Source organism: Euwallacea fornicatus, chromosome 19, assembly GCF_040115645.1.
Source record: "Euwallacea fornicatus isolate EFF26 chromosome 19, ASM4011564v1, whole genome shotgun sequence".
Classification (NCBI taxonomy): Eukaryota; Metazoa; Arthropoda; class Insecta; order Coleoptera; family Curculionidae; genus Euwallacea; species Euwallacea fornicatus.
Genome location: NC_089559.1, coordinates 574,717 through 601,404, shown reverse-complemented (window position 1 = coordinate 601,404; position 26,688 = coordinate 574,717). Strand labels below are relative to the sequence as shown.

Sequence of the window (26,688 nt, the reverse complement as noted above, 5' to 3'; positions counted from 1 at the left end):
AACGCGTAAAAAACAATTTGAGGGCACGTAAAAAATGAACTACGGTCAAGTGATAAATAATCTAAGGGACGCTGAAATAAACTACGGACACGTAAAAAGAAACCAGAAGTACGTGAAAAATAATCTGATGGTCAATTTAAAAAAAAAAAAAAGGTTAGTCTACTTGCAGTTTAATCTGCGCCCTTTCGACGTGGAATTCTTGCTTGGTTGGGATCTTCCGACTTGCCTAGCGCACACGTACGTAGGGACATGTCATGGATGCATTTAAGGGGACGTTAATACTCTGCAGAAATGCTAACTGACCATGCATGGTCAAGGCGCACGAAGTGGCAAAGCTCCACATTCGTCTTCGTATTTAGCGCTTTTCTCACGCAAATTGTGCGTTAAATTTTTGAAACTTCGTACAACGATTTTCCTTAATACGCTTTGCGACAACACGTAAATCCTTGGTAGCTGTATACAGGGCGCCATGCTTTCTTTGGTCATGCATTATTTGAAGCTTTAAATTTTTTAAAACGCTCTGCACGAAATCTGATACCAATTTTCAATTTCTCCTTTGGTTCATTCGCCTTTCCGTCTCCTGCGATATTTTCGCACCTTCAGCAAAACTCGCAAAAACATTTCAGTAAACAAAAAATTCAGCTTTCTTAAAATAAAAGTAAATTTGAGCGAAAACAAAATTATAATAATTGTTGAAAATGTCCTGCTACGATGCGAGGGAAGTTAAACTTTGCCACCCTGTATATCGATAATGGCGCGTTTGTGACCATGCGTGTGTTCGCATTTTTCTCATTGTTTTGCAGAGTGCCATCGCTGCACGAAATATGTCCGTGATGACGTGTTCATCAAGTATATTTTTGCAATCGAAGCATGGAAGTTCAAAACTGTCCAAATATCAAAAATGTTGAACTAAGATGTTACTTAGTACGCGTCTAAAACTGAAAATAAGCCACAAGATTTTTCCAAAATATTTTTTATTGAACAGTTAAGTTACAGTTACGTGAAACAAGTATACTCTACACATTCTGAAAATATGCGCCAGAGACGAAATTGGCCTAAACGTTGTAGACTCTAGAAGGTTTTAAGTGCTATATATATCGGAATCCTTAAAAAGAGTCTACGTCCAAAGGAACCTTTTACTTCCGTTCATTTATCTCTATGAGATCCTCACAAAAAGGTGGCTGTTTTAAAGGAATATACTCTATCATGTCTTTCAGATTTTTTTAGCTTTTCAGCTGAAGCACGATTAGCGCAATCGAGTTCGGCTATCTGCTCTTGTGAAAGGTCAGTTAACCTTTTTCCCTCCATCAGGACATTGCGAATGCCCATTCCTCCGAATCAGGAAAGGTCTTCTTGGTTTTTATCAAATTCGCTTGTCCCTGTTCAATTCTTATCCAAGCCACTTAGGAAATTTTCACCTTAATAGCGTTAAAATAGTCCTCTGCCACGTCTTGAACATTTTTAAAATCGTTTCTGAGCATGTGGATTAAATTGAGAGGTCTCTCACGCTGCGCCTCTCCAATCATCCCCCCACACTATCAGGGATGCAGTTTTTTCTAACACGTTGTCTTTTTTGTATCTGGACAAAGTCCCTGTCGCAGGTAGGAAACGAATGACCACTTACGACGGACTTCTGTTCCACTTTTTCGTAAATGCCTTTGACGACTACACAAACGAGTAACATCAAAATAATCCCGCCCTCGTCTCGCCCCGTGCGGTTGTCACTCCACATTGCCGCAGCCCTTTGTTTATGAAAATTTGAATTTTTTTCCATTTTTTCGCCTTCACAGTTCCCGCCGGAACATTACCATCCGTTCTAAATGCTGTAAACAATGTAGATATCTTGCCACTTGGACCCCTCCAACAAACAAGACTCACACGATCTTGGACCCCACTCAAATTTGACTTCACGATTTGATAGCTGCGTAAAGCGTGAGGCATATAAACCATTTTTTATAGTATTAGCTTGTCACATGGACCCTTTTGCAAATAATTTATGGAATTTGATCCACGTGACATTCAGGCCCTTTTTGAATTTCCACGTTTCAGTTATTGGCCGTATCCAACACAGACAACAGTTATTCAACGATTTAGCAACCGATTGAGTTTCGGAGCAAAATGACTCGAGCTGCTGAACGATTTACCCTGCTAAATGCGACCGTTGCTTCGAGGTTGCTTCCAGCCCCTAAAAATACCCCCTTTGTGAGATTATTTTTTTTTACATATATCGAATTTATTTTTATCGATTTCTCTCGGCTGCATGCCCGTTGATCTTTGTTGTCGCCCCAGTGTTTCCTTTGTTACGTGTTTATCGACAATTTTTACAATGTTTTCATTGCCCTAGACACTGAATTTTTTGACTAGACTAAGGCTTTAGCCACGTAACGTACTTCCTTCCGTTTTCGTGATTAAGACCGCATTTTTCTCCTTCGGGGACATACGAAGATGGTCCCAAGAGTGCTCGACACTTAAAGAAAAAACAAATGGAAAATATTACATTATTTCTCAACGTGGTCTCCTTTGAGATTGACACAATTTTCCCAGCGATGTCCTACGGCCTCTACACCTTATTTGTGATAAGGAATTTCGAATGTTTCAAAACGGGCATTAGCCGCGGACACCACCTCTTCATTATCGACAAATCTCTTTTTACGTTTGGAAATAGAAAATAATCTGAGGGAGCTAAATCTGGCGAATAGGGTGGGCGAGGAAGAAGTTCGGAACACAGTTGATTGATTTCGGCTATCGGGATCACGGAAGTGTGGACTGGCGCTTTGTCTTGATGATACAAGACCTTCTTTTTCGCCAAATCCGGTCGCTTTTTTCCTATTCCTTCGCTCAAGCACTGCGATAAATTTGTACAATAATCCCCCTTTATCGTTATTCCTTTAGGGAAATTGTAATTAAAAATTAAACCACGTGCACCTTAAAAACCCGACGCCGTTCCCTTTCCTGCAGACGAAACGATTTTCGCCTTCTTTGGAACCGATTCTGCCCTTTGAGTCCATTGTTTCGACTGTCCTTTCGTCTCGGGTGCGAAATGATGGACCAATGTTTCATCCATGGCTATGAATCGAGTCGAAAACTCGGCTTTATTGTTGCGAAACTTCGCTGAACATTCCCTTGAAACATCCCCACTGCGCTGTTTTTGTTTAATTGTGACTAATCGCCGCACCCATCTTGTGCCCACCGTTCTCGTAGCCCCTCAAAATATGATGTAAAGTACTTTTTGATATGCATTTCGTCTCTGCTAACTGACACAATTTTAACCGGCGGTTTCCCAGTAAATTTTTATGAATTTTCATCAAAATTTCCAGATAGGTCGGATCTAGAGTGTCATCAGGACGACGACTCCGGGGTGCGTCTTCACAGCCCGCACGGGTGCGTTTGCACTCTTTCACTCAATATTTTAGAGTTGTTAACGAACGACCAGATTTCCCCAGAGTAGAATCTAACTCCGCTTTGATGTTGGATGGACTAAAACCTTTCAAACGGAAATACTGAATTACATCTCGATGACCAATTATAGCTACGTTCACAAATTCTCTAAAAGCGTTCTCTAAAAACGGCTCCAAAACTAACATAAATCAACGTAGCACTCTCAAGCTTTAGGCCTGAGCTTTTTTAAATTGCGTCTTTGCAATATGGGCAAATTTTTAACAAAAAGTCTCCCTGTATACAGGGTGTTTTAAAGCATGCGTAGGAATATAGAAGGTGTGATTCTTCCTTCTCGTGGTAAGAAAAAGAGTTTCCATTGGCACGGATCCGCGAACTCAGCGTTTTCGATATAGGGAATGTCAAAAGAGCTTTTTTCCAGTTTCTTGGCGATGCCTCAGGAATCGTTTGAGATACAGAATTCACATTTTGTCCACCTATTTTCATTGATATTAGCTACGTTTCGAGCGCTACTTCAATTTTTTCCACACGCCAGAGGCGGAAATTTTAGGGTTGCGCGAGATTTTTTTGCCCCTAATTTCTACGCCACTAGGAAAATTAGCATTTTAAAATCGATAAGCATATCCGGGCAGAGGAAAACCTGTATATTGTCCCAACAAACCATTTCCAGGAAAGATTTGGAATTAATGTGTGAGCAGAACTCGTAAATCGCCTGATTTTCACGCAATACCTAGACCGATAAATAGGCAAAAATTTTTACAATTATTAGATTTATTGGAAAATTTGTTATTGGACATTCGAGCCAGTGGTTTCTCCAGGACGGGGCGTCCTACCACGACTAACGAGCAGTGCGAAATTGGCCAAACGAAAATTTTCCTAGACGATGGATAAGACAAAATGGTCCTATGAACTGGCCCGTAAGATCTCCGGATCTAAACTCGCGTGACTTTTTTCCCTGGGGGTACACGAAAAGTGTAGTTTATGCTACTCGGGTGAACATAAACGAACAGTTGGAAGAACGTGTAGGAAATGTTGCTATATCGCTTCGAAGTAGCTGAGTAATGTCGCAAAGAGTTGAAGAATCATTTCGTCGGAGGTTGCAGCGTTGCTTTGAAAACAATGATGGTTATTTCGAGCATCTTTTATGAATGAAACAAGTTTGAAATTTTCTGTTTGCTCAATGTGTCCTCTTTTTCGCGTAATGAAATTTGTCCAATACCATTTTTACTTTTATCTTGATAACGAGGGGTGATCGAAAAAAAAGTATCAAGGAGATCTGTTGCCCTTGAAAAGCCCTACCCCTAGTTAAAGTTAAAGTACTTATTTCTGATGTATACACTCCCTTTCCCAACATTGCTGTCATCACGACAGATCTCACTCACTTCCTTTTTCATGGCTCTACTGGTCACATCTTCCCAAGCCGCCATTTAGCGTTGTTGTGCTGGCCCCCTCAGGAAGGGCGGCCCTGCCTGAATACACTGAAGCTCCTTGATGAGCGTTCTCTTGCGTTATCTGCGCGATCAAAACGGGTCCGAACACGATGTCTGTGGATCACGTGGAAGGATTTTTATTCTGGCTCCTACAGCGAGAATTGCGGTAATGGAAAAACCAAACATGTTTAGACACTTTGCCATCTTTGGCCTTATGGGGGGAATTTACAAGCGTGTCTCGTATGGCAACAATTGGACCGAAATTCCCCCAATAAATATCTCACTTGTCCCCATGGTAGTTCGGTGGTTCCAAAACACATTAATTCTCCCCATTGAATTGGGACTCGTCTGTGTAATACTTTGCGGAACAATTTTACTGCCGGGCATAAATCTTGTTAACGCGTTAACGTTATTCCATTACTATAAAAGGGCCATAATTCTACTTATTAGCCAAAATGCTACATTCCAAACGCCGGATATATTTCGAGAGATATCACCAAGATAAAGCAGTAATAAAACGGATTTATGCCCCCGAAAAAAAACCCTTTACATCGCCCGGGTAACGTCAAGAATAGGGGATGATATTTAAGAATGATAAATTTAATTTATACTGCGTGGCATAGAAAAGAGAACACCCCGTAGAAATGGTTTCATTTAAATAATGTTCGTTAACGAATACTTTATTAAAAAAAAAAAAAAACTTAACAAATTTAATTGTTAAAAAACAAAAAAATTTGTCGGTCCCCCGCGGTGTCTTATACGTTCCTGTACACGTCTAGACATGGATTTAAAGAGGTGATTGATGTCCTCTTGGGGATCTCATTCTAAGCTAACTGGACAGCATGACATGGCGCTGCCAGGGTTTGTGGATGATGGGGTAAATTATGCAACCTTCTATCTACAATGCTCCACACATGTTCAATCGGTGAGAGGTCTGGAGATCGACGCGGCCAAGGTGGCAAATTGATTTCGTTTCGTCGGAAGGAGTCCATAGTCACTCTAGTCACATGTGGTCGTGCATTGTCTTGCTGGAAAACTCGATCAACAAGGGTTTCCAGGTGAGACACGAGACGATGTTCCAGGACTTCTTGGAAGCATCGTTGGGCAGTCATACTGCCTCTAGTGAAAAGCTGAGGTGACCTGCTACCATATGCAACATCATCCCAAATCAACAGTCTAATGCACATGTCTCTATATTGTAAATCGAGGATCCAGTATTTCACCCCCTCTTCGTTGTATTCTTGCCCGACCATCACGCACACCCAACCCCAATTCGTAACTAAACATAATGTTACCCCATTCCAGATTCCATTGTATCCACCACTGCAGTCGATTTTGGTGATGATTTAAGGTGAGGACTCACACAAGATGGGGAGGGTAGGAAATCAGTTCGAAACTTCTTATCCGGTGATAAACGGTTCGTATCTCAATGGGTCTTCCACAGTCATCAAACCATCAGCGTCCGTAACGAAACGAACCGGTCTCTCAAGACCATAATTCGAAGGCGGCCATCTTGGTGTTCTGCAGTTCTTCGGGATCGTCCAGTTCTTCTTCTTCTCTGCCTTCTCTTCTTCTCCATTCTTCTTCTGCTTGTTTGCTAGTCTTGGAACCATGCCCGGCAACATCTCACTAGGGTGTTTCTACTACGGTTTAATCTAGTGGCGATTTTCCTAGATGACTGACCAACCTCTTGTAGACTCACACCATTCGGCCTCCCTCAAACTTGCTCAATTGATGTAAATTTCGCTGCGTGCTGCGTCTAGGCACGTTTTCGCACCATTAAATGATATTTTGCAGTCGCATTGTTGATATTTTATCGCAATTTTTACAGTAAAAAAAAACACTAAAATTCCTGATATCTCGTAAACACATTGAGAAATATGGCTGGAAATTTGATCGTTTTCTGTGCTCCCGCGCATGCGTCCCACAAGCTGTTTAAATAAAACCATTTTTACGGGGGGTGTTGTCTTTTCTATGACACGCAGGATGTTCAGGGCTGGGCCCCACGCAAACTCTCTCCCCTAAAATGCCCCTATGTGGGGGTTATTGGGGGTTTGTTGCCCTCGAAGTCGCAAAATGAATACTTTAACCTGCATTCTGCAGTCTCGTATAATATCCTTTCAACCTTTGCATTTTGCTTCCTCGAATTTAATGGCTTTTAAAGTTGCTTCTCACCTGTCAAGTGCCATGAAATATTTCCGCCAGTTTTCTTATGATCCGCCCACAGGCGCAGCTAAAACGCATTAAGCTCCATCTCCCCGTCATGAGTGATGTCCTTAAATTATTTTTGCACTAATATTTTATATGCATAACTGTATTAGGAAATGTTTGTTATACATGCCGCGGGTCGGGGTGGATTTCTACCCTTTGCGGGTGGTTGCACTTGCCATTTAAATGTACCAGAAAACGAAATGGAATTTAATCCTTCGGGTATTATAGCGTCGGCTCTCGAGGCTATAAGCCAGGATTAAATAATTTTATATATATGAAAATTAAATTTGCTTTTGGAGGCGTCCAAGTCCTGGATTAGCCACTAGGATATTGGAAATTCAAAGTGACCCTTTCAGGAAATTAGTCTAATTGGATTTTTGTTCATTTGTGTGCGTGTGTGTGTGTGTGTCTATGGAAAAGCCAGAATAGCATACTATTTAGCAACGTTTCATTTATATTAAAAATATATATATATGTATATATACGAGATGTCCCACGTAAAGTGAGCTCCATGCAGATTGTCCAAACGGTAAGAAACAAAATGTAATTTAACCTACAGGGCATTTCTTAGGTATCCTAAAATATTTCACGGGGCGATTGCCCAGCTCAAAATATAAAAAAAAAAGTTTATGTGATCACAAGTGCGCAGGCGCTTCATCTCCCATATACAGGGCGTTGAAAATTAATGTTTGTTTTCCGTACTACGTATCGGTTTGGAGAAATGAGAATCAATAGTATCGCTGCGTTGGTAAGGAAATCCAACGTTACGAGAAGGAAAGAATGTCACGTGTAATCGAATAATTGAATTATGTTAAAGAAATTGCCGATAATGACCTCCATTGGCTATCACACATGCTTCAGCTGGTCGCCCAAGAGATTTTTGCGCGCGTCCAAGGATACCGGGGCCATCGCCGGTATTGCTGGAAGCTTGTAAGATCGAATTCTGCGGTTCATTTTCGGTGGCAATTGGAACAGCGCCTGCTAGCTGCTCCGGGTGCCCCCAAAAATAGAAATCCAAAGGATTTAAGTCCGGCGATCGCGGTGGCCAAGGCTGAGGGCCTCCTCGTCCAATCCAGCGATTCGGCAATGTATCGTCCAAGTGCTCTCGAACCTGTAAATGTAAAACGAGGAGGCGCTCCAACGTGCATAAACTAGCCTTGTTTCCAATGCCACATCTTCAAAAAGTTCAGGTCAGCTACAGTAGTGGAGAAATGTAGAGGCACTCGTTAAATTAAGTGCTCATACTGCCATCCATTTACTTCCATAGAATAATAAAGTCTCTGTTCAACTTTTCCCCGAACATTTTTTAGCATTTTGGGAGTTGTTTCGCCACTTGCTGTCACTACTCGATGGCGAATATCTTTTAAAGAGGTAGATTTCGTTTCATGAACAACAGTTTTTAAATGACCCCACAAGAAATAGTCCATTGATGTTAAATCGGGCGATCTTGGGGGCCGTTCAATGTGAACCACTTTTACCGATGCAGCGTTCGGGAAAATGTCGATCCAAAAAGTTATGTGAAGGAACTGCATGCCGTGGCGGGCGCCATCTTGTTGAAAAGATACATTATTCTCTGAGGTCTGATCATCGTTTTCAAGGATGTCCACAACGTGAGGGTTGATGACGTCTTTAGGCAGATTGGGGTGAGATTCAGCCGTCGGGTTATCAGTTAGAAAAAAGGTCTAACAATACGATTTCCCAAAATCCCAGCTCGTACATTGAATTTTTCTGGATACCGTGAATGCTGTTTTCTCATAATTTTAGGATTCACATCACTCCAACATCTGCAATTATGTCTGTTGGCGAAAACATTCAGAAAGAATGTGCGTTCGTCAGAAAAGCGTGTAGAATGTAATAAATTGGGATTAATGAAAATGCTTTCGCTCATCACCTCACAAATATGCACACGGCGATCTGGATCATCTTCATTGAGCTCATGAATTAGACGCATCTCATAGGGATCGAAGTTGCGCTTTTCCAAGATTCTCCGAATACCACTACGGGAAGTACCTGATGTTGCTTCTAATTTTCGGGGCGAATATGATATAAATGAAATAAGATTTTCTTCTCGATTTTGCATGATCCAGTGCAATATGTCACAAAATTGCTACTGTGTAGCGTTTTTGGTAACGGCGTCGCTTTCCATATATTTCGTTAGCAACGCATCCAGTCTCCATGAATTTAGATATTAAATTTGTCACGTAGGGATGGTTCAGATTCTTACCGGGATGCCTTCCATTAAGAATTCTTGTGCTTTCTCGGGATATTTTATTGTTTTTGAAATAGACAGGGCCCAATTTCATTTTCGCTTCAATGGTGTGAACCGTGACGCTTCGGATCGTCGGACGAATCGCCAAATTTCGCGATACAATTTTGATCAGTGTAAAATCGGAACAAAACCCATCACCTTATCTTAAGAATTCGATGATGAACGTAGTTTTTTCAGAATTGGCGAGTTTATTATCATTAAGTTCGGGTGATTTTTTTCAATTTTTTTCACTTTTTTTCGATTTTTTTCATCGATGTTCTAAATGGCGGCGCAAAAAAAATCAGCACACTTGTAAAGGGAATTGAAAAGTGTTTGATTTGATATGCCACGTGACCCTCCGCGCCATTTAAGATTCCCGAAAGGGTTGCCACCCCGTTGAGGGGAACGACCCCGCACCTACGAACTTGTGATCTAAAAATGACCACATTTAACGAAAAAAATAGTTTTCTTTCATCAATACTACGCATCCGTCCATACTTTCGTCATCACAATGGTTAAAATGAATCAGCTTGGTTCCAAACTTCCTCTCCATCCACCCTATTGGCCAGATTTAGCCCTCTTAGATTATTTTCTATTCCCAAACTTGAAAAGAAATTTGCCAACGACGAAGAGGTGCAGTCCGTGAGTGATGTCTATTTTGAAGTTTTCATAGGTTCACTAAATAAAATATGTGGTGCCTTAGGGCTCTTTGAATAGTATAAAACAAAGCACTTCTCTTAACCCCACCTAGGTGAAATGGTGCTTTTGTTTATTTTTTCTACTTTGGTAGATCCAAGGGCACCTTTGTCGTAAATGGTTGAAATAACTTTTCTATTGCGCGTTCAACACCACCAAAATCCAATATGGCGGCCATAATAAATAGCAAAATTGGATATAGTTGTTCGAAATCTACAAAGCTAGAAAAATTTCCTGCCATTCGATTGGCAATTGTCGACAATAGAAAACTTTTTTTAATTTTAATTTTTTATTATTATTTAATTAACTCAAATAGGTTACTCATAATTCATTGTTTTCGAAAATTACAGTTTTCAGTTTTTTGCTCATTCTGTCTGCCTCTATTCATATTTTTAATTTTAGAACATGTTTTGAACAGGCACAAAAATACGCATCTGTTTTCTAGTTTGAGTCACCTTATGTCTCTTACCGGGTTTATAGTCCTCACGGAATTCACTTTGTTTGAGACACCCCCTGTGGCTATATTGCCATTTTTGGTATTGATACATTCTCGTATTTGTTTAAATTTCGCATTTTGTTGGTGTCTGCGGAATGTGGGACTTGTCCGAACCTTTTACGGTCTCAAAGGGGAAATAAATTAGAAATGTACGTTGTTTTTTCTTTTCCTCCTCCAGGACTGATCATAAATAATACATTTAATTACACTTCAAATTAAGCCTCTCCTTTTCAGGAACCATAAATTTCCTCCCTTCTACGGGTTTTTAAGCCACGTAAGCCCCCTTTATGATATGAACAATAATAATTTTCTTGTTGTCCCTCACAAGAATGTGCTGTTAATTTATACGAAACACTACATACGCGGTGTCTGTTTTATCGTCAAAGGTACGAGGTTGGTTAAATTGGAGCAAACTCGAGCAATTTTGGAGTTCAAAAATGTGCCCTATGAAAGTGTAACAAATTTGGATGATCTTCGAGGGTTTTAGTAAAAAAACCAAATTTTGGAAATAAGTTGTTATTTTTTCCTCGGCCCATTTGGCGAGCTAATTCAAAATTTTTGGCAATCCATCACTGCGGCTTTTCCTCTTCCATAACGTGGACATCTCATACCCGAAATCCAACGTTTCGTTTTCCGCAACAATTATCAACTTTTTTTTTCTTACGGGCGCCATTTTAAATTTTCACATTTTTAAATTGGATTTTTTTTTATTATAAAGATTTTTGCTACGAGGAAAATCTTAAGACACTCGGTGTGAAGTTCTGGCAACCGGGTAGCGTGGAATTCGCCGGGACGTCTACTCACTACAAATTCGGGGATCACTCGGAGTCGATCCCGCAACTACCCGGAACCGTTCCTTACGATGTCGGAGAGGTGCACTTGGTAGTTGAACATGATTTGGATGTCTCGTCATTATTTTTGGCTCTTTGCAGTATTTCTAGTATGTCTACCACTAGATAATTAGGCATCTAGCACGGCCCGTTCCACACGCTCTTTTTCCTTTACGATTGCATCAACGGTGTTCCTGCAGCGGTCCCGTGCATTCTGGTCCTCCATCATTTCTCCCATTAAGAGTACCGGAGTCGGCGTGTCCACCGGCATAGCCCTTTCTCTTTGTAAGTCCGAACAGTGACAGAAGTAGTGTCCTGTGGTGCCGACAACTCCGCGGGACTTATAATTCGGGCCGGTTTTTCCTGTCCGACTTGTGTATAGCTTAAAACTCTCATGGCCGCTGAATGCTAGAGTTGCGTAATCACTGAGGCTTTTATGCTTGCACGGGATCGCGATATCCAGCTCCGGGATCAACTTGGTCCACTGTCCCTTGCCATGAATATTTACCCATTGTTGTCCGCTTCCGTGACTTGTGGTAAATTGCCCAGCAAGGCGCGTTCTTCCAGCGGGAGGTCAAATGGGTGGGACGCCGAAAATGATTGTGATGATTTATCGCTTGTTAACCTCTCCCCGTCGGCTGCATCTACACGATAAAAAATTCGAAAATTTTTCTGAGTTGCAAATTTTTTGAAATCAAATCGATCAAAATCAAAAAGGATTTTCAGACTCAGGAAATGTACTGAAGTTAAAAAAAAGAGACGCTTCATTTTAGCTAAAGACGATCCACTGATGAAACTCTACCTGGATAATCATACTTTATCATAAGTCCAGCAGGTCCGAAAAACGGGAATTGTTCGAAAAATTGTCTTTCTGTCCGAGCTGCGCAGTACCGCCGGGGCTCATGCGAAAGGCAAATGTATGAATCTTCCCAAAGTTCCATTTCAGTAGATCGTTTCTACAAGTCACAAACATCAATTAATGGCGATGAAACCTGCAGCGACGGGAAACCTCAAGGGCCTTCATTACTGTATAGCTGAGCATCGAAGCCGGTCGGACATCGAAATTATGCGAAGCTCTCCAAGCTTTTAAACGAGCTTGCGAAATTTTTGCAGGCGCAGGGCTCGCCGTTCCGGTTGGAGAAGCCCCGTTATTTGAATTGCCTCAGTCATTTTGCATGGCGTTACCGCAAGGGACACGCCTGGCCCATCTCCCTGCACTACGAGCGATCCCACAGGTCGCAGCGTAAAGTGGTGATACCTGAAAGTCTCCGGGTTGGGAAAAAAAATCACAGAAATTTGACTTTGAGACCACGTTACGACTACTTTTTACTCCATAAAAGTGTTCGGGGGTTTCTCTATCCATTATCTATCTATCACATTTCCTCTGGAAGTGCCACTAAAGTGGGATCACATTCCTCTAAAGTATCCCGAAGCGGTAAAGCGTTCGCCCTTCTCAGGTGTTATTTGTGTTCTCTGTTGAAATTTCGATATGTTTGTGCCGGATTTGAAAAAGAAATGGTCTAATCAAAACTCGGAGTGTGCGATGTTTCTTTGTAAAACTTTCAAAACATGCAACTCTACCCGCCGGTTTAACGGGACCGTATGTTAGAACGAGCAAAAAAGGAAAACTTAAAATGGCGACCTGATAGCTTTAGCTGGAGCTTGCAGTCGAGTTCTCAACGAGCCACATTCCAATTATCTCGGTAAAATTTGATAACCAACAATAACCATCATAACCATGACCCATGTGATAGGGAAGCGCCGAGTGATTGATTAATAAACGTTAGGACTTCGCGATTCGCAGTTGCGGCCTGTGCCAACAATGCCAGATAGATTAGTCGAAATGACAGTTTTGACGTAGCGGAAGTTTGACGTTTCCGGTGCAACACAACACAAGGAGTACGCGACCAAAAACGAGGTTGCAATGATGACGGCAGTGAGATGACACCGACGGGTCGAAATACTCGACGGACCGAATCGAACTTGACCCAAAACATTTTCCACCCCCTTTTTACTGGGGGGGGTGAAGCGGTGTGCAAATGCGGCGTAGGTGTAACTAGATCGACTCCCGTTACGTGTACCTGTTCGGTGTGTTCCATCTCCGCCCTCGCAGTAACGCGGTATCACATTGAAAGTTGGACAATAAAGTGTCGGAGGATTATTATTATTATTATTATCATTGCTATTTATTAGCCCCAGGAAGTTATTAAATCACGGTCCTGACAACAGTTGTAAATTAGACTTCCTAGTTCAGGGCAACGTTAAATAGACTGAGACGTGGGAGATGCGCTAACTTTGGTGATATTTTGGGAATTAATAATGGAAGTTTGTTTTCCTTATTGTTTGCCGAGAACCGATTCCATAACTAATTAAAGTTGAGCGAATTTCGTGCGGTGACTCCACGGAATTAAATCAGACGTTTTAGTTGCGTTGTTGTATTTTCTAGCGAAAACTCTCCCTTTAATTGAGTTCGCGGAATTATTATTTTAGGTTTTAAAAGCTTCCACAAATCCATTATTATCTTTCAGATCTATATACAATTTATCCCGCAAACCGCAAAGTTCTACAATGGGAATCCGAGATGTTTGATTAACTCTTTAGATCCCCCTTTTGTCCGCTTAAATTGAATCCCGATTTGGCGCTAATTAAACAGCCGGGGTTTGTTTAAGTTTTTATAACTATCAAGTAAAACAACATTACGAGGGTTAGATATAATTTATCGCCAAAAATTCGAGTCCTCTATTTTCATACATATAACTGGGGGGGGAAAAAACGCGAGTTTCGCGTAAAAAGTGAAAATTTTCCAGCCCAGAGGACACTTACATTCTTGTTTTTGCGGCAGCCGCTGGCAGAGCGGAAAGTGCTTGATTGATGCGAATAAGGGCAAAAAGGGTGCTATCAGTTCCTTGATGAAACATCACATCAACCAAATTTGCCCATCGTTCCAAAGGAGAAATTAAGTTGGTAAAGCCTTAGAAATAAAATTGCGCCCCTTCCCTTCGGCGAGGGGGCGCAAATAATAAACGACCGAATTACCATTTATATAAAATAATTAATTCGTCTCGGACCCCTTTTTCGAGCTAATAATCTTCAAAGGAGGGTCCTGACCCCCTCGGCGGTCGCGTGCGATTTTTCTTAACCCGAGTTTATGCCCGGAAAATTTACGCCCTTCGGTCGGGCCAGAAACCCCAGGAATTTGTTCCAAATTAGTCAACTAAATTAATGTTATTTACTTGATGAAATAACTAAGCGTCCCACGAATATCTCAATGGAAGATCGAATTTTCCGTTACGAGAAACTTACGCGAAAATTTCTTACCTTTTAAGCGAGAAGCTTCCCTTCAAAAATGGGGCGTAAAAGTGATCATGGAGATGTTTCCGAGGGTTGCAGTACTCAGTAAAATGGTGAAAAAAAACTAGAAGGCCCGTGGTCGCGCACGCGCCATTTTCGATTTACAGCGTGGACAAGTTTCACATTTTTTCTCATATTTTTCGCTCTTTCCATGTGTGCCTCAAGTCAAGTTTTTGAAATTTGGCACATCTATTTTCTCTAATACCCTCTACAACAAAATGTCAGAATCGTCGGTAGCTCTACGTAGGGTGTTCTGTTTTTTTTGGGCCACGTACTATTTTATGATTTGTTCTTTTTTTTGGGACGCTCTGTTTGAATTCTGATATAAAATTTTAACTCCCCCGATCCTCTAGCTTTTTGACCGCTTTCGATTCTTGCGTATCTACTACCGTGGATATCTATAGATGCACATTAAGAATGTAAGGGAAGTATCAGTCTGAGGTTATTTTTATTTATCTTTGTGTTCTCTCTTCCAAACCAATCCTGCTCGTGACCACAAAATCTAAAACAAACCAATTTTCTATCAACAATCAAGTTTTCCATTGCTTACGCACTGTTTGGCTGAATTTGTATTGCATTTTTTACCAAATTTATACCCATTTTTCCCAAAAATCAATCGATAGATTTCGAATCACAATACGCCATTGCATGTAGTTTTAAACGATTTTCAATGCAAAGTGTCACATGACCCATGTTTCAATTTTAAAAAATCGGCCATTTTGCGCTACCGGTGACGTAAGTAACGTCTAAAAAATACGCAAAAGTTTAAAAAAAAAGTGTTTTTTGTCCTATTTAGTGCTTTTTTTTAATTTAAAAAGTTGAGGAGGGCAGGGAGGTACAATTCGGAGCTGCACGGTATTATAGGCTGTTGGGGAAATAACTTCCCTAAATTCAGCCAATATTTAAGAGCATCATTCTGAATTAACAAGTTCCTTATAAAGGGGGTCGTAAATACGACCATTTCCCCGGGAGGCAAAAAAAACATCTATTTAGAATTGGCAACGTCGCGCCATGTTTATTTCATTTCGATATCTCCCTAAGTAGCTGCATAAACTAGGTATGCATTTTTGCAAGGCTTTTTGGGGCCGATACCCGCTAACTGCCTTTCAACGTTTTATCGCTTCACTCGCAAAGTTAACTTGGGCGACCCTTTACAGGGTCACGTTTTCAGGGTTCAGTGCGACGTTGCCGCTAAAGTTTACTTTTAACGGTTAACTTGTATTATTTCTTATTAACTTTTTTTTATTACACGTCGAACAATCAATATTTGTCATGTATGGTTTTCAACATTTTATTAAATGTTTATTACACAGGCTATTATATATATATATATATATATATATATATATATGTAAATTTGATTAACATTTAAGCTTATCGTAGCTTTTCGGTTATCAACAATTTTTATCTGAAAAAACCATTAGGTTTTTGCCTCCCGTTGCAAAAACTTTTTCGTTCAAAATCATGTCCTTAATCATTGGCTAGATTTGCGAAAGTTATTTCCCTAACATCCTGTATATCATAAATAGCTCTGACACAGAGCAAATTGCTTTCTTGCCGCTTTCCAGTTTAGATGTCCAGAAACCTCGTCGTGGCTCGTGAATGTTTGATGGTGGTTTTTGAGTCTTTCCATTAAAGAGATGATATTTCCCTATAAATTTCGATCGTAAACAATAAATGGACCTGTAGCGCGTGCTAAGCTGGCATTTTCTAGTAATTGGTAGGTGGTTTTTTCTGTGAAATATGAGACAGAAAACGGCTATGAAGTAAATATGTACTATACGTTCAAGGCGCATTGTTAATATTTTCCACATTTATTTTGCTCCTAAAGGCATTATTTCCAATCGAAATAAAAGCAATGATAGGAGCTCTATTCCGGATCACTGAAAAATCAGCTCAACCCTCTCGACAAAATGGTGACCACTCATTTGATCTTGAACCTTTCATTTATTTACAATTTTAGTAATGTGGGAAGACATTGCTGCGATAAATTTTGTCGTTGGCACCTAATTTAATGACAGCCAGGATGTTCCTATAGTTTTCATAGTCATAATAATAATTTTTAACCACATTAACAAGGTTCCATTCCGAGCCGTTAAATAAATCCATTGGCGCGCAGAGTTGTCTCTAAGAAATATGATTTTTTAAGATTTGTTAAAAACCGCATCTTAAATTTGAATAGTGCTGCCTCACGTCTCGGTGCGCCTCTGTATCCGGTACACTCACAATTGGTGACCTCCTAAGCAACGTTGTATATTACGTCTAATATTAGAACCATCGGCGGACCACAAGTAATTACTGGTTTCACTATTTTTATTTGTATTTTTATTTTAAATTAATTGTTGCAGCTGAATCAGGGCTCGGTACGCCTTTGATTAAGCTATCGCATTGATAACTTTTTACTAATTAAAGGGTATTTTAGAGTTCGTTTTGCCAGAAAATTTATTGGAGTGTTAAACGTATGGATATATTTTCAAATTTACGAACTTTTTAATTATTTTGAAAACCGAATAAATTAAAATTATTTATATTACGCCTCGGTACGTCTCTGCGTTTTTGTGCAAACGCACCTTTATCCGACTCCCGACTAACGAATAACCATTGTGTAGTTTTTCTGCGGAGAAAATCAATGGTGTATCATCGACGGCACTTCTGGGGTCGCGACAATTCTCATTTTGCTAATTTGTTAAGAATCGTGCGCGACAATGAAGAAGTTTATCTAGGCACGAAGTCATTGACGTGCCGAATGTATTTCTGAAGCAATAATTTTTTTACGTTCACTTACCATGCAGCTCGATAATGGGAACTTTATGAGCCTTGACCACGGGCACCTCCTGCCCTACTCCGTTGGTGTACACGTGACTATTCCTGGCGAGCACTTTCCAAAGTTTCATTGTCACCGCCAGCGTGACCGAATTTCCAGTTTTTCTACACGAAGAAAAAGTTTTTAGCACGCACCATTTCACTCACAGCCACCTGAAAACCGAAATTCGCAATTACTTTATGGGGAAACCACATATTGGTTTGTGCATCTTGGATATTGTCGGATCCTATTTGCATAGTTTTCTCATGCAAGGCTGGGTCAAGAATGTTATTGGATGTAGTTAGGAAGTTTGCGGATCTTATCAAACTTAATTGCCGAAAAAGGTATGCCCGTCTGGCAGGGGTCCCCCGCGTGGGGCCCTTAAGGGAATGGAATGTTGGACCACTTTGTGCTTTCGTATTAAACGGTTTCCTTTAGAAAACTGCAGGAACACCTCCATACAGTGAAAAGGGGAAATTCTCTCGGAGAAGAGAGCTTTCGTTTTAATTTTAAAAAGAAACGAGTGTTCGACAGGGAAGATTCGAGCCAAGTGAACAGCATCCGGGCTTTGCATTTAAACTGCCCTTAATACCCTGGAAAAAAAAAATTTGAGTTTCAGCTAAATAAGTACAAGATTAAAATCGGTTTTATCTACTTGTCGTGCACCTCGTTAACATTCAGCTACAAGAGTAATGTCTGTCAATGGTTAAAGTCAGCAAGTTTGGCCCTAATGGGCTTGGAAGGATTCCGATAACTCGGTTAAAGTTCGCTACAAAGCCCGTGTTAACCTTGTTGTTCCCACTCTAACCCGGAGTTTAATAAATTATGAAAGTTGCTAGTTTCAAGTTGAAAACAAACAGTTCTTTCCCGTACAGTGCTGCCGGAATTTCAATTAGCCTTGTAAAATGAATTTATTTGATTTAAGTGGAAAGTTTCAGCCTAATTGAATATAATTTCCAAGAAGAAGAAAAGCCTTTTAAGGTACATATTCTCAACCTCTTTAAGGAAATATCAAGAGAATTGTACGGCGTTCGTTTGAAAAACGTTAGACATAAGGTCAGAACGAGAACGCTTCAAGCATCTACTTCGCATGTGGAATTTCTACTAGACAAAATAAGCATTTGCTTCAGTTACGCCATTACACTTATCTTCAGTGGCGTACGAAGCGATACGCCATTGTCCGTTCGTATTTAAGTCTGACACGAGACTTCAGGATATCAAATAATTTCGAGCTCGAATCGATCAGTCACGCACAAAGCACTTTATGATTTTTGACAGAATCGACAATCCCGGACCCGTACTTTAGTGCGGCTCGTTTCAGTTTTCAACACCCCATTGAGGCGCCACTGTCGTTTTATGTCTGAACGGATCTTTGAGCTTTCAAGGTTTCAATGCGCGTTCAGCGGAAATTCGCGATCTTCGGCGAGGTACAAAGCAATCGAGAATTTTCATAAAACCGAAATTCCAAAATGAATATTAGGTCGACTTGTTGGGGTTTCGACTCCTTTGTAGACGTCACTGGCATTAGCTCTGTATGAGAACCCGTAAAGGGTTCGAAGGAGATTTTCCCTCGAACGACATCGCGGGAAAAAGGGATTTGATAGTAGTTCTACTGGAAAGTTGCAATACCGTAGGAATTTTTAAGGGCGATCCCCGATCCGAGGCAGTTTTCGGGCACGGCGTCGATTCCTGACGAGGGCATTCTTGTCCGAGACGCCCTTGCGTCAGCCTCTGTTAATGAGCGTTGATAAATCAATCTCTGTGTTACGACATAAAATTGCATTGCTAGCAGCAACAATTACACAGTCAAGCCTATAAATTAAAATCCAAAATCTGCCACAAATTAGAGCGTTGTTGGCAATAGAACAAACCCTCACTCGTTACCAACGGCAATTTGCTCCATTAATACCGGTATTCCCAATTATCTACTAAATGTCTGCGAATCGAGCGGTATAGAGGATTTAATGAATGCAGTTTTACTACAATGCTCCAAAGTTTAATCCAACGGAGTGTGAGCTATACAGGATGAATTTCAAATACGGGTTTTCCTTTGACACGACATACAGCTCAAAAAACTAAGTAAAACCTTCATGTAGCATTATTTCGGAATCTCAGAAACCATCGAAATACGACAAAAACGGTGATGTATGATGTAAAGGTTTTCGAAGCTGCCGCCATCGGTCTCATTTACAGAAAATGTCGCTCGCCTACCATGTAGCCGCTGTTAAAATTATTTCCTCGAATTATTTCTGTGACATTTTCCACTTATTCACGCAACTCTGCCACTGCGTTAATTTCAGTCGTAAACGCCAAGCTTTTCGCATAACGCCCCACGGATAAAAATCACATGGATTTAGATCTGGTCGTTTCGCAGGCCGTGTCATCGCGGCCTACCCACTTGCTAGAAAGTTGGTAATTTGAAACGTGCAATATTTCCCTTGACGTTACCTCGTGCACGCACGTTCCAGTTGCTTTTTAAACTCCTGAAGAGTCTTCCATCAGGACTTTGCTTGGTTTTTTGAGGTTTATGCCGTGGTAAAGAGAAGCTCCCTACTTAAGATTCACTCTGTACACGCCAAGCAGAAAAGTCAAGTTTAGTTCATAATTTACCCGTATGTGACTGGCATTTCTTCCGGATCATCAATAATGTATTCCAACATGTTCTTCGTCGTTTGGAAATATATTGTTGAGGCGTGCAGAAAGGGGTTCATTAATAAACATTTAAATGAATAATCGTGTTATTTCCGTCGAGTTGTTACTTGAAGTTTCCCGGCAGTGCCATTATCGCAATATTTCTTTATAATTGGCAACCATTTCCGGGAAAGTTGGAGAAGTATATTCATCCCAAGGTAGCTCTCACGGCTGATCTTGGGGCTCAAAAATTGAAAACGGGACACCGAAGGGCAACCGACCGAACCTTTTTTTCAATCCACCTCGAGTTTTATGCGGGTTGAAAGTACAGATAGATAAGTGACGTGTACGTAATTCGTTCCACTTTTATTGAGGAAGAAGGGAAAATCCATAGGCAGTCCCTTAAGCCTCACGGCACTTGAGAGAGTCATGGAAAGTTCCATGAGGTGTGCGAAATCCGCTCGTTTCGGGTTGAGGGGGGCGTCTCGCCATCAATTTTAGCCTTTAAAAATATATTCGAAATACAAAAACCGGCACTAATTAAAAACGAAAGGGAAAAGTCAATTGGTAATTTTCCGGGCGCCAGCAATTAATCAACCTATGACGCACCATTTGTTTAATCTAAGCCGAAAAGATTGAGACTTTTTTATAATCCTAAACAACGATTTATAATAAAATACCCTGATGGCAATTAATCTTGCTTAGGAGGACGCCCAAATTGCTGGAATGCTAAAAAACGCTAGGTTGGCTCTTTGGAAGAGCCATTCGGGGCGGGTTTCAATGACAAAGGAGCGCTGTTTTGTATTCAAGATGTTTTTTGGTGGCACCAAATCAATAAATAAGCTCTCTCACACCATTTTGCTTAGGAGGAGTATTGCAAAAATCCATAATCCACTGGGCGAGAAGAAGGGCAAATATTTACACAAATCGCTGCTCCGTGCAGTCGATAATATAAAATAACCTCAAACCACTAAAACGTGAGAACGGGGGCGTGAGACGCATTCAAAAGCATTATTTTTGTAATCAATCGCATTCTCGGTGACGTAGCAAAGTTTGATTTCGCGACCATTCTCGTGATTCACATTCAGAGTGCAAACTGACGTGTAGCTAACGTTAATTAAATGTCTCTCGTCATCTTGACAATTCAACAAATTCAGAAAGGGTCGAGGAGTTTCACTGGAGACTTTCAAAATGGGGAATTGAAAGCGGCGATTCCTTTGCGAAATCGCGGACGCCGTGCGCGGCGGAAATCCTCGGGCGGAACGTGGAAACACGACTTACACGTTCAGGTTAGGGCCAGGGCCGGCCTTACGGGAGAGGATGAGGTTGGACGACGGCCCGGGGCGGCGGACCAGAAAGAGTAGCGCACTTTCCCGGAGGTGGGGATTAAAAATTTCGCCCCGTGCACCACCCCCGCCAAGACCGGTTACGGTTGATTGAGGTTTGGATTTTGACTTTGACAGCTCGATTTTCGGTATCTCGAGCCAGGCAGTAAGGAAGTTTCGGTTTGAGGCCCGCGAACGCCTTTCAACATGTTTGTTCTGTACTACGGGACATAGAACAAGATCACCCCGTAAAATGGTTTTATTTAACTAATTTTTGACGTTCACATTTCCTACGCTTAATTAAATACATCATTAACAAATTGGACTAATTTAATTGTTAAAAACAAAAAATTTTAAAATAATTTGTAGGTTTTCCGCGGTGTCTAATACCTGCCTGTCCACGTCTAGGCATGGATTGTTGTCCTCTCGGTGCATCTCATTCCAAGCTAACTGGACGGCACTACATATCACCGCCAGTGTCTATGGGGGACGGGGCCAATTATGTAACTTTCTACCTACAATGTCCCTTGCATGTTCAATCGGTGATAGGTCTGGAGATCGATGTGGCCAAGTTAGCAAACTGATCGCGTTTCGTTGAAAGAAGTCCATGGCCACTTCGGCCACATGTGGTCGTGCATTGTCTTGCTGGAAAACTGATTAACAGCAGTGTTCAGATGAGACACGACACGATGTTCCGGGACTTCTTGGATGTATCGTTGGACTGTCTTATTGCCTCCAATGAAATGTAAAGGCGACCATGTGCAATAGCACCCCAAGCGATCATTCTTATCCGACGCTAAATGGTTCGAATCTCAATGGGTCTTCTATAATCAGCAAGCCACTGACCCACCAGCGTCCTCGACGAGATTAACTTACTTCTTAGGCCGATAATTCGAAGGCGGCCATCTTGGTGTTCCGCAGTTCGTCGGGATCGTCCAGTACCTCTTCTTCTACTTGTTTGCTCGCTTTGGTACCGTGCCTGACAACATCTCACTATGGTATTTCTACTACGGTTTAATCTAGTGACGATTTTCCTAGATGACCGACCAACCTCTCGTAGACTCACTATTCTACCTCTCTCAAACTTGTTCAGTTGATGAAAATTTCGCTGCATTCTGCATCTAGGGATATTTGAGTAATCGAAAAGCACTTTTTAAGTACACCACGCACCAATAAATGATATTTTGCAGTCGTATTGTTCATATTTTATTGCAATTTTTACAGTAAAAAAAAACACTAAAATTCCTGATATCTCGTAAATACGTTGAGAAATATGTTTGAAAATTTAATCGTTTTTTGCATTCCTATCTACAAACATGCAAACTTAAAGTTATTTAAATAAAACAATTTTTACGGGGTGTTCTCTTTTTTGCGTGACGCAGTATGTTTTTGAAAAATTCCTGAAGACTCTAAAATTAGGGATGCACCTCCGGCTCCTGAAGGGTGATTTTTGTTTGGATTTTCACATGAAGGTACTAAACAACATGCGGATAAATCGACAAATATGAAACATGTTCATTTGCCCTTTGAGGTTCATTACAATTACGTATGAATGGTGACGTCACGTAAATGGTGGTCACGGCCCGTGTAACATAATCTAATCTGTTTGCGAAAATTTTCGACCACTCTGCGGCACAAATCAGGTTCTATGCCGGCCATTTCATGCTCCGGCCCCCTGTTTCGGCCTCGCAGTGGTGTTCAGGTGGTTCTTCTGGGGTCCGCTCGTCATGCGGGTCCAGCGAAAAAAATCCGCGGAAATTAAATCAGATGACCGCGGCGGCCAATCCACGCATTTTACTCGAATTTTTGGACCATACTCCAAATTGTCCACCCAGAAAGTCGATTTTACGCGCCAAAAAATTCACGTAAAACACGAAATGCGCTTTTCCTAAATTGGCAATTTCCATAATAGACTCGCACATTGCTCCGTGATTATACAGGGTGTCCCAAAAACATATCGACGAACTTAGAGGGATAGCTGGAGACAACAATACGAACTTTTTCCTTAAACCAATATATGCCCGCAAATGAGCCGTTTGAACAGAGAAAACGCAATGAGGCTTTGGTCATTACAATCACTTTTTGTTTGTGCTAGACGTTGTTTTATGAACAAATATGCGATGGGTCCATGCAAATGGTCAGCATTTTGGGCATTTGCATGGACGCAGAGATTTCACTGTCGGCTCATTGACTCGCACGGTCTATGGAATATTCCGGGAATAGCTTCTAGACGTGAGTAACTACCATTCCTGGGAAGAGGTCTCCCTCGTTACGAATAGGCTTTTTGCAGACCAAAGAGGTGGGATAACCGCAAAAGGAAATCGGGGTGTTAAGGTAAGAAGAACGCGCGGATCACGCTACAAAAGCTCTTCCAATCTGTCGGTGCGTGCCAGTTTTCCAAAGGGAAAATTAACGTGGAGTTTTATTCTGCGCGCATGTGTTAATTAAAGAAAATGATGTGTTTAAAAATGCACATTAATGTCCCCTATCAGCCCTCACAGTTCGTCGGTATGTTTTTGGGACACCCTGTATTTGTTTCATTTTTTACTTTAGAAATCTCACGTTGCCGTCGGCAAATACAGTACAGACGCTTTAATCCGAATATCCAGTAGTAATCTGTCCTGGCCAATGCCCGTTTCGGTAGTTCGAGCAAACTTTTTAATTCGCACAAAATTCGGATTGAATAAAATTCGTATTATAGTTAGACGACATAATAATCACATGATTATGCACTTTTCATGGGTAATTTCCCGGCGGTCCGGGGAAACCCCTTTTATGCGGGGCGGAAGCTTTTCGATTCGATCTCTTTTAGTCGAACTATTATTGCCGCGCGGATATGTCGCAAAAAAGAACGCATCACAGGTTAACCCTTTTTGCAAAAAGTAGATGTTCAGAATGAATTAGACTAACCAGAACCGGAATCTAAGTTAAGTAAAATTCATAACGTCGCATACAGGCGTTGAGAAAAATATGGAAAAATTTTTCATTTTGTGGCGTCTGCTTCTGAAAATGCACCTGGAGGAAGAAAAACTCTGAAAGCATGTGGACATAATGATATGGAAAGTGCCCTTTGCACCGGGTTTTTGAAACGGCGTTCTAGAGATGCTCCGATTTTTGGTGACGCACTATGTGAAAAAGCGATTTTTTTTTTCCGTAAAGCTCGACATCAAAGACTTTAACGCCGGCGGTGGGTGGCTGCGGAAGCTCCAAAGGGGATATGGAACTCGTCAATTAAGCCTCTAAGGAGAAAAACCGTTTGGTGACTTCAGCGCGGTGGAGGTGTTTAAATTAAAATTTCCAAAAACAGTTTAAAGTTTAGAAGTGAATTCTCGTCAAATCTACAACGCAGACGAAAGTGGGCTTTTCTTGAGGATGTTTGTCGAAAAAAACTTTTTTTCATAAATCTGAATCATCGGCACCAGGAGTAAAATTAAGTAGGGAAAAGATAACTTTCATGCCATGAGCAAACGCGTCAGGAAGTCACAAACTGCCGTTAGTCGTTTTGGGAAAGGCAAAAAATCCACGTGCTTTCCGTAACTTCCAATTACCAGTTATTTATGAGGGAACAAAAAAAGCTTGGGTAACAAGGGATCTGTTTAAGGACTGATTTCATTCTCACTTTGCGCCGTCGGTGGACAAAAAAAAAACGGTGGATTTAGGATTACCCGAGAAAGGTGTGTTAATTTTGGATCATGCGCCTGACCATCCCGATGCCTCATAACTGATGAGGGAAGATAAACAAATTTTTTCCACGTATCATCCACCACATCGGACACCAACTTCTGCAGCCCGTGGATCAACACGCGATTCAAGCTGTTAAACTTAATTGTCACTAGAAACTTACTACTTCACAAATCGTTGGATCCGGTGGTGATGTTGCAGAGATATTAAAGCCGTTAAATTTTAAAAACGTGGTACCTCCTCTCGACCAAACACGGCGAAGAGTAAAAACTGAGCTGTTGAAGAAATTCTGGACATCTGTTTGACCCGACTTAACTAGAACTGATCAGGAGGATGCCGATTCGGCTATGAACAACGACCAGACTGAAGAAGAACTTGTTTACGAGGACGACTTGCCGTTGAGTACACTCCCTCAATTTAATAAAATCCAGCTTGGTAGTGGTGAGTCGGTTGAAATCGAGGAAGCGTTTGGTAAAATCGGCGAAACCGTCTCGAATCGGGATATACAGGAATGGACGAAAGGAGAAAATGAAGATGGCACGTTCTTAGCTGAAGAAGAAATAACTGACGAAGAGGCTTCCGATACAGAAAACGACGAGGAGGTTGGCAATGAGCAGAACGATGAGGTAATGGCACCAATTACGTTTGCGAAACACGAAGAAGCTGTGAAACGTTTCGCAACATGTTTAAGATGGGCTCGCGAGAACGATTTACCTCCTCAGCAAGTAATGTTGCAACGCACGTTGCAGGCAGAAGGCATCAAGAGAAAAATGACTACTGAAAAGCGAACACGAACCACCGATTTCTTATGGAAAAGTTAGACTATATGTACCTTCCATGGATTTTCCTCAATTTTTATTAAACACATATTTTAGGATAATGTATGATTTTGTCATTTTTCGACTTATCAGTAACACACAAAACCAAATTTATATGTATGTATGTACATACATACATATATATATATATATATATATATATATATATATATATATATATATGTCGGAGATTTATTAGCCCTTAAGTTTAGAAATGTAAAATTCTAGTTAGCAATAAGGTTGAAGAGCAGGCTGACAGCTTTATCGCGGAGATAAAGTACTGTCGAACGAGGTCGCTACCACCAAGGGCGAAATCGAGGGGCCATGTGTGCGAACCTTCGTGGGAAACAGGGACTAACAGGTACTTTTATCCCTCGAATTTGAAGGACTCGCGAGATCTGGAAAACCAGAAACCGAAAGGGACAGGCAGATTAGATTGGCAAGTGACGAGAAGCGCTTGTGTGGTAGCGAATTCGTTGGCTTTGCCCTTCTTCTATTCTTGCTATTGAAATAAAAACTAACTATATTGCATCATCATGGAAAACCTTCCTGTTGATGCTCCGACATATATATATAGGGCGGCCCATTTAAAACAGTCCACCCGAAATATTTCGAATGGAACTTTCTTTCTTCGTAAAGAACCCCGAGTCGCGACACTTTTACTTTTAAGGGGGGCATTTTCCGATCGTAAATTCGTAGGTGTAGAGTCGCCCCCCAGACGGGGCAGCAACCTCTTCAGGAATCTTAAATGGCGCTGGCGGTCAAGTACCAC

General features: G+C 41.1%; 2 protein-coding genes and 1 long non-coding RNA gene across 7 annotated transcripts in view; 1 reads left to right on the top strand and 2 right to left on the bottom strand.

Annotated features, from left to right (window-relative positions):
* ppk23 (pickpocket 23) overlaps nucleotides 1-26,688 on the top strand; it is a 76,694-nt gene that overhangs the window by 905 nt on the left and 49,101 nt on the right. The gene's annotated exons all lie outside the window — the stretch shown is intronic.
* Grip (Glutamate receptor interacting protein) overlaps nucleotides 1-26,688 on the bottom strand; it is an 88,570-nt gene that overhangs the window by 40,166 nt on the left and 21,716 nt on the right. For both annotated transcript variants that reach the window (XM_066293357.1, XM_066293356.1), the window contains exon 2: nucleotides 17,444-17,634. In XM_066293357.1, the coding sequence (XP_066149454.1) occupies nucleotides 17,444-17,552 (109 nt within the window). In that variant the 5' untranslated portion in view covers nucleotides 17,553-17,634. The remainder of the gene's footprint in view (nucleotides 1-17,443; nucleotides 17,635-26,688) is intronic.
* Nucleotides 11,277-13,091, bottom strand: LOC136345231 (uncharacterized). 2 transcript variants are annotated; one of them, XR_010733112.1, is made up of 4 exons: nucleotides 12,631-13,091; nucleotides 12,317-12,565; nucleotides 12,110-12,263; nucleotides 11,277-11,951 (listed from the first exon to the last, which is right to left on the bottom strand). It is a non-coding gene; the product is annotated as an uncharacterized lncRNA (long non-coding RNA). The 2 variants fall into 2 exon arrangements; XR_010733113.1 differs by having other exon boundaries at nucleotides 12,335-12,565.